General features: G+C 45.9%; 1 protein-coding gene across 1 annotated transcript in view; it reads left to right on the top strand.

Moving 5' to 3' along the window:
• Nucleotides 1-10,326: 10,326 nt before the first annotated feature.
• The window catches only part of BACH2 (BTB domain and CNC homolog 2), a 44,075-nt gene continuing 42,360 nt past the window's right edge, over nt 10,327-12,041 (top strand). The window contains exon 1 of the mRNA XM_074150900.1: nt 10,327-10,569. Within this exon, the coding sequence (XP_074007001.1) occupies nt 10,327-10,569 (243 nt within the window). The remainder of the gene's footprint in view (nt 10,570-12,041) is intronic.

The following is a 12,041-nucleotide window of genomic DNA, read 5'->3' as shown; positions in this document are numbered from 1 at the left end:
GAGTCGTAAAAAGATGCGCATGTATATGTTGCTAGTCAGCCTATATAGAATGTATATGTCAATGCAAGTACCATGCATAAACATTATTTGCATGTTAACTGAAATCCCTGAAGACTGCAAGCTATCTTTACCTTGTTCAGCTGGGTTACTCTCTCAAAAAACAATAACAACACAACCCTCTGAAGTCAAGAAATAGGTGTCATCTGTATGTGGAACATAAATCTGATAGGACTCTTCAAAGCAGCCTCCACTGGGAATCCCTGCCTCTGTATGGTACCAGGCTCTGAACAACCTGAAGAACAATTTCTTTAGAGTAGACACCTGGGTTTAAATAAACATTCAGCATGTAGGCTATGGGCATCCTGATACTAATTTAAAAAAAAAACAAAAACAAACACAACAGCAAACAAAAAACTGATGTTCCTGCTCACTGCCCGTGGTGGAGCTCATCAGGGACCAGCTTGTGGCCCTTGAACCGTGTGCAGCTCTTCAGCGAGTCAGAGGGTGCTCCCTGGGCTGTGAACGCTTGATGTGTTGGAGCCATGTGGCCTCCTCAGCAATGTCAATTCTTGCCTTTAGGAGAGTTACTAAATGTCCGTAGGGCCCTGCTGCCTGCCCAGCCAGACCTGCTTCTCTGGTGGGGCCGTGGTTAGGGCTACAAAGATGATGAGGGGCCTGGAGCATCTCTCTTATGAGGAAAGGCTGAGGGACTTGGGTCTTTTTAGTCTGGAGAAAAGAAGACTGAGGGGGGATCTGATCAATGCTCATAAATACTTAAAGGGAGGGTGTCAAGAGGATGGAGCCGGTCTTTTTTCAGTGGTGCCCAGTGACAGGACAAGAGGAAATGGGCACAAACTTGAACATAAGAAGTTCCACCTAAACTTTTTTCCTTCGAGGGTGGCAGAGCCGTGGAATAGGCTGCCCAGGGAGGTGGTGGAGTCTCCTTCTCTGGAGACATTCCAAGCCCGCCTGGATATGTTCCTGTGCAACCTGCTCTAGGTGGACCTGCTTTGGCAGGCGAGTTGGACTAGATGATCTCCAGAGGTCCCTTCCAACCCCATATGATTCTGTGATTTTGTGGTTAAGTCCTCTGTTGAGTTTGTCTTAACTATCCCCTTTCCCACTTATGGTCAAACAAAGGTTTTCCTTTGAGGTTGTAGGGTCAGAAGCACCAGCCATGGTTATCAGAGCAGCAGCACACATCTACAGCTGCCGGCCAAGAATGCTCTGCAGCGTCTTTTCTACGTGGCCGTGTGTCATCTGCTTTACAGCAGAAGTTACTTGAACAATGTGAAAAGCTCGTTTCTGAAGACGTTCCTGCTAATGGCCCTGGCACCCACAGTATGTTTGGCAGGAGGCAAGCCCGTGTAGCCTGGTGGCCCGCTAGTCTATTTTCAATTATCTGGGGTGCTCAGAGAAGAACACATTAATATTGCTGAGGATGACATAGCAAATTACTACTGCTCCCTAACCTTTTTAAATTGCTAACAGTGTTGTAATCTGTAATTACAGAAATCAGTGTGAGAATTGTGGCACAGTATAATTATCTTTCCTGATACTTTATTGCTGTATGAATTATTAATCAAAATCAGTCTTGTATAGTATTTGCAGCAACTAAGAAGAATAATGTATAATTAAATTTCATTATTTCTATTTTTGTGCTGGTGTTTTATGATGTTGTAATTGATAATTAATTGGTTAAAAATTCACACAATTCTTGGGAGTTTCATATGACTATGACTGCTCAGTATTCAGCATTTATTAATTGAATAATGGGCTCACTGAAGAGACCTTTGTATATAGTCTTCTGTCATTACAGTGAGCTCTCAAAAATGGTGAATTAATCATTAGGCCTTTCAATAGTTTCTTTTTAAAGGAAAGCAGTGACAATATAATCATATCCTTTGTTGTTATAGCTATAATTGAGAGATCATAATAACCAATTATAAGGATGGTCATTTTAGGAGCTCTGAAGTGTCACTTATTGATAAATTTCTTTAAAACCAAAGTGTTGATTACACAGAATGGATCTTTTCATAGAAAAAAAACATCAGGAGATGGGGAAGGAAACCTGGAAAATTATTTTCCTCCCACTTGCCACTTAAAAACAGTGCATGTTTATCCCTAAAAACTGTCAAGTCTGATGTGCTTTTGCTGCCATTTGTCAGAAGTACAAGTTCCTCTCAACTTTTTCATTATTTTATCATCATTCTCCCACCATTTTTTTCCTAGTACCTTTTGCTAAATTGTTAGGGGGAAAAAAAATAATAGAAAACCTCAGAACAAAAGAGTGTTTTTTCACACTCTCTGCATCCTGTTGAACAGAAGTACTGTCAGATGTTTACATGCCAGTCTGTGGTGCAGATTCTCCAGCTACCTCTGACCAGAGAGCCTTAGATGGGTTCAAGCTGACCACTTCCAGTTATTCCTAAGCGTCTTTTTTTTTTTTTTTTACTGTTATTGGAGCTGATTGGAAGAATGTGAACTAGAACTAAAAATAACCTCAGTTCAGTATTGATCCTCTCTTAACACAATCAGGAGAAAGCCAGGAGTCACCTTGTGCAGCAGGATATAATGCGAGCCCCAGCTTACACTTCCAAGCAAAATGTTGGTCTTTTCTCCCAAGTCACAGGCAACAGGACAAGAGGAAATGGCCTGAAGTTGCACCGGGGGAGGTTCAGATTGGATATTAGGAAAAATTTTTTCGCGGAAAGGGTTATTAAGCCTTGGAATGGGCTGCCCAGGGAAGTGGTTGAGGCACCATCCCTGGAGGTTTTTAAAAGACGGGTTGACATAGCGCTTAGAGACATGGGTTAGTGCTGGGTTTTTATCAGAGTTAGGTTGATGGTTGGACAAGATGATCTAAAAGGTCCCTTCCAACGTAGACAATTCTGTGATTCTGTGAAAACCTGTGGGTTTTTTTACATCGAGTCAGGTACTGCGATTCCTACATGAGAAATCGCACGGTGTTGCCTGTTGGCTTCCGTACTAAAATGTAGCATTACAGGCGTAATGAGGAGATAGCCATAAACCTGTGCTGTGAAGTTGTTAGGAGTCCTCTGTGTGCGGCTATAGATCTGGTGTCCTGCTCACACCTCCCAGGATACAAGCAAGCTTTTGCTTCCTGGGATGAGGTGGTGCCTTTAGGCCCCTTTCTTTCCCCATCCTCTTCCTCGCTGGTGATTTGCCATGGACAGGCTACGAAGACATTTCCACTGCAGTCTACGCACCTTTGATGGGTCAGGCTTAACGTCTAAGGGTTTCTCTCGTCCCCAAACCCACCACTCCACTGGAGCCAGTGGGAGTGGGAGCCACTGGTGTCAGCGACATCCACCATATGTGTCGTCGGATGGGTGTTTTCTACTGCTTGTGCTCAACAGCCAGGTTCCATGCGACTTCGGTGCCCATTTGAGGTGAGCACAGGGCAGCATGGCCATCGCTGTCTCCTGGGGCTGGGGGCAGAGGGGTCGAGGGGTCTAGGAGGCACGTGTGGAGGTGATAGATTTGGTGTTTTCGTGTTTGTTGACATCCATCAAATAATTCGTTTCTGAGACAGTGGTTAGTAGGTCAGGAAAGGATAATACAGGCACATTCCTCTGCACAGGCACTTTGTTGTTGGCTGGTGTGCTGCAGCGTGTAAATATTCACCCCGTGTAAACTTGTACCTTGAGAAATGTGGCCCTGGATATTTTTATTAGGAGTGACTAATCCTTTTACAACTCGGGTGAGTTCTTTGCCCAGTAACATGCAGCAGTGGTTAGTTGTGCATACGGTTTATTGCAGTGACTGCGAAATCTCTCAGGAAAAAAACAAAACAAGCATCTTCCTATGAGTATGGAGTACAATTCCAGTTCATTTCTGTGGTCAGGAATCACAGCTCTTCCTTTTACAAATTCTGTGTTTGTCTTCCTTCTTTTTCTTGGGTGTCCTCTCCTATTTGCAACACTAGAAACAATAAATAGCGGTGCCGCTTTGGCCTTTTTATTTTGTATTATTTATATAGTAATAATTGAATTGATCGTACATGTTGAGGAGAGCTTTTTCACTTTCGTTGCCAATAATCTTTTTCATTGTTCTCCTGAGGATTTCTTTTCTCCCTGTTTGAAGGTCAGTAATCAGATGCAGACACTGCACAACAGTGTACTACACCAGAAGTTACTAGAAAATATATCTCCTATTAAAATACTTCTCTCTCTCTAAAATCTGTCTCTAGGTGATATCAGTCTGTCAATCTCCAGTCTGTCTTTTCCATGAGAGACTCCAAACTGGAATTGAGATTCCAGGTCAATGAGTTCCTGTTTTACTGTGATGGTGGTCAGCCTGCAGCAGAGATGGTCAAACTTGCCCAGAGATGTTGTGGGGGTCTCCATCCTTGAAGATACTAAAAACCCAACTGGACACGGTCCCAAGCAGACATCTGTAGCTCATCCTGCTTTGAGCAAGGAGGTTGGACTAATTAGGTTGGAGGTTGGACTAAGTTGATATCCAGAGTTCCCCTCCAACTTCAACCATTCTATAAAATTACGTTTTTTCCTCTAATTGCTACTTTTGTGTAGTAGAGGGCCCAGGATTTAGTGCGTCAACTTGTTAGTGTCTAATTCTTTTGTATGTTAAGCCTTTCTGAAATTCCCAACAATCCTTATTACCTTTGACATTTGAACTGATTGTATCAATTTCAGTCTCCCTGACATGATCTTTGGACTTATAGGTCACTTAACCGATGTAGGCTCATCAGATAATTCATGTTGGAAGGGACCTCAGGAGGTTCCTACCACAACCTCTTGCGCAAAGCAGGTCAGCTCTGAGATCAGAGCAGGTTGCTCAGTGCTATATCTGAGCTATATAGCTATCTGCTATCAGTGCTATCTGCTAGTCTGGTCTTGAAAAACCTCCAAGGGTGGAGATGACACAACCTCTCCAGGCAACCTGTTCCTCGGTTTCTCCTTATGTCCAGTCTAAACCTCTGTTGCTTCTAATTGCTTCCGTTGTCTGGCTCCATCTTCTTGATGACCTCGCTGCAGGAGTGGGAGGCTGCTGTTAGGACCCTGGTATGCCCGGGCAGTCTTCCATCCTATCTGTGGCCAACCCTGCTTTACCTTCAGAGATCAGATGAGCTTAGGTGTGTTGCATGCTGTGAGCATAGGTGGGTGTGAGCCATTACTGCTGCTGTTCCATTTCTGGAGGAATTTCACTGTTAACCTGCTGAAAATTGCCCCTGCATCCCTTCTCTGTTGAATATATTTTAGCCTAAGTGATTTCCAGTCTGATGCAACTTCTCACCTTATGACAACTGAGCTCCTCTAGCAGCCTTTTGTAAAGGTTTTGTCAAAGGATTTCTGAAAGTCAACACTAATTACACGTACCAGTGTTCCTCACTGCTAATTTGACACACTTCAGGAACTCTAATAGAGCCCATCAGAGACATGACTTCCCCTCGCAGAAGCCATGCTGCTTTGTCACGATGGTAATGTGCCTGGTTAAGTGCTCTGTGGCTCTGCCACGATCGAGTTCTACCTTTTCACGTAATTAACCCAGTTCTGATGCAGGACTTTCTGGTCTGCCATGATAAGATTTTTCTCTCCCTTAATGTTTCCCTTTAAAAACAGCCACCACGTTGCCTGCCCCCTAGTCTTGTGAGGCAGGAGCTGGTTTTTTCGTGATAGGTAATGCATTTTTGGTAGCAGCTTAGGCGGTTTGTTCATGAGTTCCTGGAGAGTTTTGGGCGAGCACCAGCCGATGGAGACAATGTGCTGCAAACTGAAGTGATTCTGATCTTCCATGAGCAACTTTTTTGGTCTCCTGAGGTTTCGCGTGCCTCCTCCATGCTGCCCATGCAGAAGGCCTCGGTGGGATCTCCCACCCGTTGCTGTGGAAGGACCGTGTAAGCAACGTTCCAGTTCCCTTCACTGCAGTTGCTGGCCTTTACCAGCAACTTTTTTTTTTTTGGGCGAGGTTTCAGTGGTGCTTTCCTTGCCCACAGTAAATAGTTCGTGCCAGTTTCTGGAAACTTTTGTTTCAAAGAGGCTTTTTCTGGCAGTGTGGTGACCTATATGCAAACAACTGCACAGCATGTTCTTGTGAGCCAGGGAAAGACTTGCTAAGACATTCTCTCTTCAGTTTGAAGAAATACCAAGTGTGTAACAATGATTTCCATGAAGAAGCTTCTGCAAACTCAGCATAGTACTGAATTCAGAAAAAAAAAATGATGTGGTTTGAATTAACACTGTATAAAAGACTTCCAGCATGGCTTGCCTCAGAGTTCAGAGTTAACACTCGATCCCTGCTTCTCTGCCGAGGAGAGGAAAAAAAAAAAAAGTTGAATTCTGCTAATTTTCTTGCTACTACATGCCAAAGCCCTACAGTGACCTTTAATCTTTGCACTCTAAACCCTTTTCCCATGAAAATGAACAATATACTTCCCAGTGTGGGGTTTCACCATCTCGCTCCTGTCCTGCAGGATAAAGCCCTCTTGGAGAGGAAACACCTCGTGCCTGGAGGTCATTCAGTCGATGGCAGATCGTGGAAAAGGGAAGCCCGTAAATCACTTGTGTTGAAACATTAAAAGCTGATAAATAGGTGGTCCCGAGCCATAGCCCAGCCCCGTCTTCCCTGTGCGCAATGCAGGGCTCAGGGTGCTTCCTGGAGCGGCCGAGGGGAAGTCTGTGCTGGGCTGAGATTGCGGCCGGCCAGGGCATCCATGCGGGCTCTCAGCAGCTGCGGGAAGGGGCACGGCTCAGATCCGCTTTCGGGAAGCCGCTGGAGTCACGACGGTAGCCTTGGGACAGCGTGGCCCTATAGGCGGCTGGGTGGAGGTCCTTTTTCGGGAGCTGGGGATCTGCTGGAGCTGAGGGTGCTATTTACAGCCCCAGCACCTCAGTACCACATCGGTCAGGTTTCCTAGCATCGAAGGCAGGCTCGCTCGCCAGCGGGGAAATACACCGTGGTATTTTCAGCACTTCACAGGGCATGCAATGAATTTTTTAAAAAAATACACTTGATGAGAGCTGTAGTTAAAAAAGTGGGAAATTACTAATTAGTGACCAAGTAATTCAGGGTTTGATTCACACAAATTGCACTATTACTGTAAAAAAGGATTGCAATTTCAGGCAAATCGTGTTTTTTGTTTTTTTAAAAAAAAAGCACTGAAAATATAATTGATGTTCTGTTCATTACCTGCCAGGTTTCAGGTTTCTTGTACATTTATTCATCATCTGAGACATTACAGGCATAAGACATGTCTGGAAAAAAAGAAAAAAAAAATGAACACTTTCCTCTTTGCATTGTCATTTGCAACTCTCAGGTTTTCCCACTAGATTGTTCTTGTAAACTCTTGCATTTCATAGCACGCAAGAGTGACCACTTAGAACATCATTATAACGCTATCGTTAGCATCAGAGTTCAGTTACACAGAAAGATATGAGTGGGATGAGCTAAGTATCATTTTCTCTTTTACCTTACCGTAGTGCTAATAGAATGATTGCTGTCAATTCTTCTCGTTAGTCTCAATTTATGAGAAAAAAAAAGAATGAATTTTCTCATGATTAAGAAATCCATCTGCTAGCATGAAAAAACCCACAGTGTCTCTCCCCCTTACCTACGTGAAGATCAATAAGCAGGTTTGTTTCTTCTCTCTAGAGATGAAGTCAGTGAAGGGCTGATGGGTGCTGGGTTGGTTGGTTGGCTGGGTTTTTTCTGTTCATGTAGGCATTTCAGCTGGGTACTCAGAAGCATAGCTTGAGTCAGCAGCAAATACTGAAAATACCAGTAAAAGAGAAGGTGTAAGCAGTAAGCATCCCATTAAGAATTCCAGTAATATTGTACTTTTGTAATGTTGGAAAAAACACCTATTTTGTAGAAAGAGTCATCATAGCCACTAGCTTAAAAATACTCCTATAAAGGTGGGAAGATGGAGTTATTTTTGAGAAGTCTAGTAAATACTTAAAAGTATGTACTTGTACAAGTAGCAAGCAGGTCCTCTTAAGTCCATTTTTGTCTAGATTATTAGTATCTTGTGAATGATGCTGTAGGAAAATAGTACCCTGCTTTGAACGCGTGGCAGGAGAAACAATCTGAAGTCATGTTGGGTGTACATGTGTACCTGCATATTGTAGCAGCAGAGGAAAACGCTCCAAAGATCCATGTTAAAAAGTAGCAGAGGAGGAATTTTGCTTCCACTTTCTACACGTATTGGGTTTGCATGGCAAGGTTTTGGTAGCAGGGGGCTACAGGGGTGGCTTCTGTGAGAAGCTGCTAGAAGCTTCCCCCGTGTCCTATAGAGCCAATGCCAGCTGGCTCCAAGATGGACCCACCACTGGCCAAGGCCAAGCCAATTGGCAACAGTGGAAGTGCCTCTGGGATAACATATTTAGGAAGGGGGACAAAAAACCCAAGTGTGCAACGGAGAGAGGAGTGAGAATATGTGAGAGCAACAACTCTGCAGACACCAGGGTCAGTGAAGAAGGAGGGGCGGGAGGTACTCCAGGTGTCGGAGCAGAGATTCCATTGCAGCCTGTGGTGAAGACCATGGTGAGGCAGGTTTGTCCTCGTGCAGTTCATGGAGGTTAACAGTGGAGCAGGTACCACCTGCAGCCTATGGAGGACACCATGCCAGAGCAGGTGGATGCCTGAAGGAGGCTGTGACCCCATGGGAAGCCCACACTGGAGCAGTCTGTTCCTGAAGAACTGCAGCCTGTGGGAAGGACTCACATTGGAGAAGTCCATGGAGGACTGTCTCCCATGGGAGGGACCCCACGCTGGAGCAGGGGAAGAGTAAGGAGACCTCCCCCTGAGGAGGAAGGAGCAACAGAGACAACGTGTGATGAACCGACTGCAACCCCCATTCCCCGTTCCCGTGCGCTGCTCAGGGGGGAGGAGTAGAGAAAATCAGGAGTAAAGTTAAGCTTGGGAAATAGGGGAGGGATGGGGAGAAGGTGTTTATAAGATTTTGTTATTATTTCTTATTATCTTACTCTGATTTGATTGGTAATAAATTAAATTAATTTTCCCCAAGTCGAGTCTGTTTTGCCCGTGACCGTAGTTGCTGAACGATCTCCCTGTCCTTATCTCCACCCACGAGCCTTTCGTCGTATTTTCTCTCCCCTGCCCAGCTGAGGAGGGCAGTGATAGAGCAGCTTTGGTGGGCACCTGGTGTCCAACCAGGGTCAACCCACCACACTACAGTGGTCAGATCCTTGCAGTGCAGCAGTATTATACCAAAATACCCCAGTCTGTCGTCCTTAGCCCTGAATGTGTCTGAATCTTAATCTCTCAGAAGGTGGTTGCTGTTTGGAAACATAATTCCTTAAAATACTTGACGTTTGTGTGTTTGCACGACTTCCCTTTCAGCAGCAGATAGAGTACATACAAATAATCTTTTTTTCCCGCGTAAATGTTAGAACAAGTGTGTTTGGTTCGGTTTTGGGTACGTAGTGTGTTCAGACGCAGCAGCACGGGCTTTTACAGTTTTGCACTCAGAGAAATTGAAATGTGAAAATAATGCAAAGAGGATTCAGTCTGGTGCTGGGCAGAAAGTTTTGCGTAAAAGAAGAATTACTTCAGTGTGTCCAAGTGCAAGGGGTTCATGCAGTGCTGGGTGTTGGAGGAAGTTGACCTGCCACCACCACCACTGCAAGTCCAATTCCCGTATTCAAAGGTTATGCCAGTTGCAGAAAGTTCTTCTGAAGCCACTAAACATCTTTCTCTCCCCCGTAAGGCTTAAAATCACTCTTAATTGTGATTGAGGCATGAGGTTGCTGTAGTTAGGGGTTTGTCTTCGTCGGGTGCAGTTCCACCTTACCTCTCACTTGAGCCAAGGTCTTCAGTGTAGACACACAGTGCTGCCCATCTGCTGAAGAATAGGCTGGGGTTTTGAGGGTTTTTTCCCTTAATCTGAAAATAACAGAAGCAAGCACAAAGCCCTTTTTTCACTATTAGAAGACCCGACAGTCACTCTTGCATTTTTTGCTCAAATCTTCTAAAATTTCCCACGTCTCCACAGTATCGCCTCTACTAAATCGAAAATTGTAGATGCATAGTAGGTGGTTGAAGGAAAGCACTTTGCAGTCCTTCTAATCTCTATTTTGGTTTTGAGGGGGAAGCTGGGGGGAGGGGGTGTTAGGTAATCGAAGCGCGGCAGAGTGAAAGCCGGTGGCAACCAACACCCTTCCCCATACCTTTCCCAAGCAACTTACTTGAATTTAAGAGTTAATGGGCTGCTTGGGCAAGGCCACAAGCTACCCAGAAATGGGGCATCATCCTGCCGCACCGCGTTCTCACCACCTCGTTTGTGTTTTCTTCCTCCCTTCTCCCCTGCAGGGTGTGAACGGCATGTCTGTGGATGAGAAGACTGACTCCCCCATGTATGTGTATGAGTCAACGGTGCACTGTACCAATATTCTCCTCTGCTTAAATGACCAGCGGAAGCAGGACATTCTCTGTGACGTGACGCTGATCGTGGAGGGGAAGGAGTTCCGCGCCCACCGGGCTGTGCTGGCTGCCTGCAGCGAGTACTTCTTGCAGGCCTTGGTAGGGCAGACGGAAAATGACCTGGTGGTCAGCCTGCCGGAAGAGGTACAGTATGTCACCGTGCCCCCCGCCTTAAACATGAGCCCCCCCTATCTCCCATGGTGAGGAACACCTCCACGGTCCACTAAGGTGGCCAAGGGGAGCGTGGCGCAGGTGTTGGTGCCTGCCCCGTTGCAGGTCTGGATGTGGTTTTTGTGTTTGGGTGGGTTTTGCATCAGTGAAGGATGGACATGTTCACGCCAACCTTCCTCACCGGTGATAACTCCTAACAGGTATGGCAGCAAAGCGTTAAGATGCTTCAGCTTGCCTTTCTCACCACCTCCGAGGGAGTCGTACCCAAACGCTTAATTACCGTAGCTTCGTTCGGGGGGTTATCAGGACCCTGATATTCTTCTGCTCTTCCAGACAGGAAATTTGAAAGGGGTGATGTGGCTGCTGGATGGCAGGTTATTGTTGAAAAGTCATGCGAGCTGTCACGTTGTTGGGAGTTTCATTGCTGTCCACTCTTCTCTGGCAACTCGTACCCTCATCCACCTCTTCCCCTCTCCTGTACCTCATTCAAGCCTTGCTTCCTTTCGCCTCCCCTCACAATGAGTTTGGGATTTAACTGCTTTGGGCCATGTGTTTTCCACCGAGAAACCATGAACACGGTCTGTCAAAAAGCAGGGTTTTTCTTATGCAGCATGGCTCCCACAGCAGGAAGCCAAGGGACGTAGAAAATACCTACCTCACTGGAAAGTTTACTTTATTTTACCACGAAATCTCACTGGCTGGCTTCCACCCCCACTGTAATTTCCTCACAGGCTGTGACAGCACAGCTACTGTCGGGCACACCAGTGGCTTTGCTGCCCACGGAGGGGAGGTGTGTGCCTGCTGGCCAGGGCTGCTATCATCCACCGCCTCAGGACCGCCTGCCCGGCGTCTCCAGCTGGGACTGGTGGCACGAGGGGTGGCCATGTCCCATGGGCATGGGGCTGCAGTGGCTCAGTGGGAAGGTGCTCTGGCATAGAGAGGGTTTTTCACCATCATTTGCTTAACGCCCATGAAGCAGCATGGTGTGTTTTTAAATGATGACTGGTCCCAAAGTGTCACATGCTGTTTTTCCCCCTCTAGTTTAGCTCTCCAGAGACTTCAGCGGCGTTGTGATGTTGTCACGGCACAAGTTGGAGAGCATTAGAAGAAGTAGGTCACCGGCTGTGACCTCATGAGTCTTGACACTGAATATTACTCATGAAGAAATTTCAACCCAGACATTTTGCATAGGAGTTTAGAGATATCGCAGAGGACGTGCTAGGATGCACACTATGATTCTACAGTGTCCACTAATAATTTCCAGTGGAAGAATCGAGTCTCAGACAGTGTCGCATAGCTTTCACACCACGAAGCAAGGGTGGGAGCAGAGAGATGACAAGAAATGCCCAGGGGTACACAGGTAGGAAGAGAGAGGAGAGTATCAGCACTCTTCTACAAAGCCTCGGTGAGACCTCCATGTATGATTCAGGTCCAGTTAGATAAAG

This window comes from Numenius arquata, chromosome 7, assembly GCF_964106895.1.
Source record: "Numenius arquata chromosome 7, bNumArq3.hap1.1, whole genome shotgun sequence".
In the NCBI taxonomy this organism is placed as follows: Eukaryota; Metazoa; Chordata; class Aves; order Charadriiformes; family Scolopacidae; genus Numenius; species Numenius arquata.
Note: the sequence above shows the minus strand (reverse complement) of the source record. Positions and strands in the feature narration are given on the sequence as shown.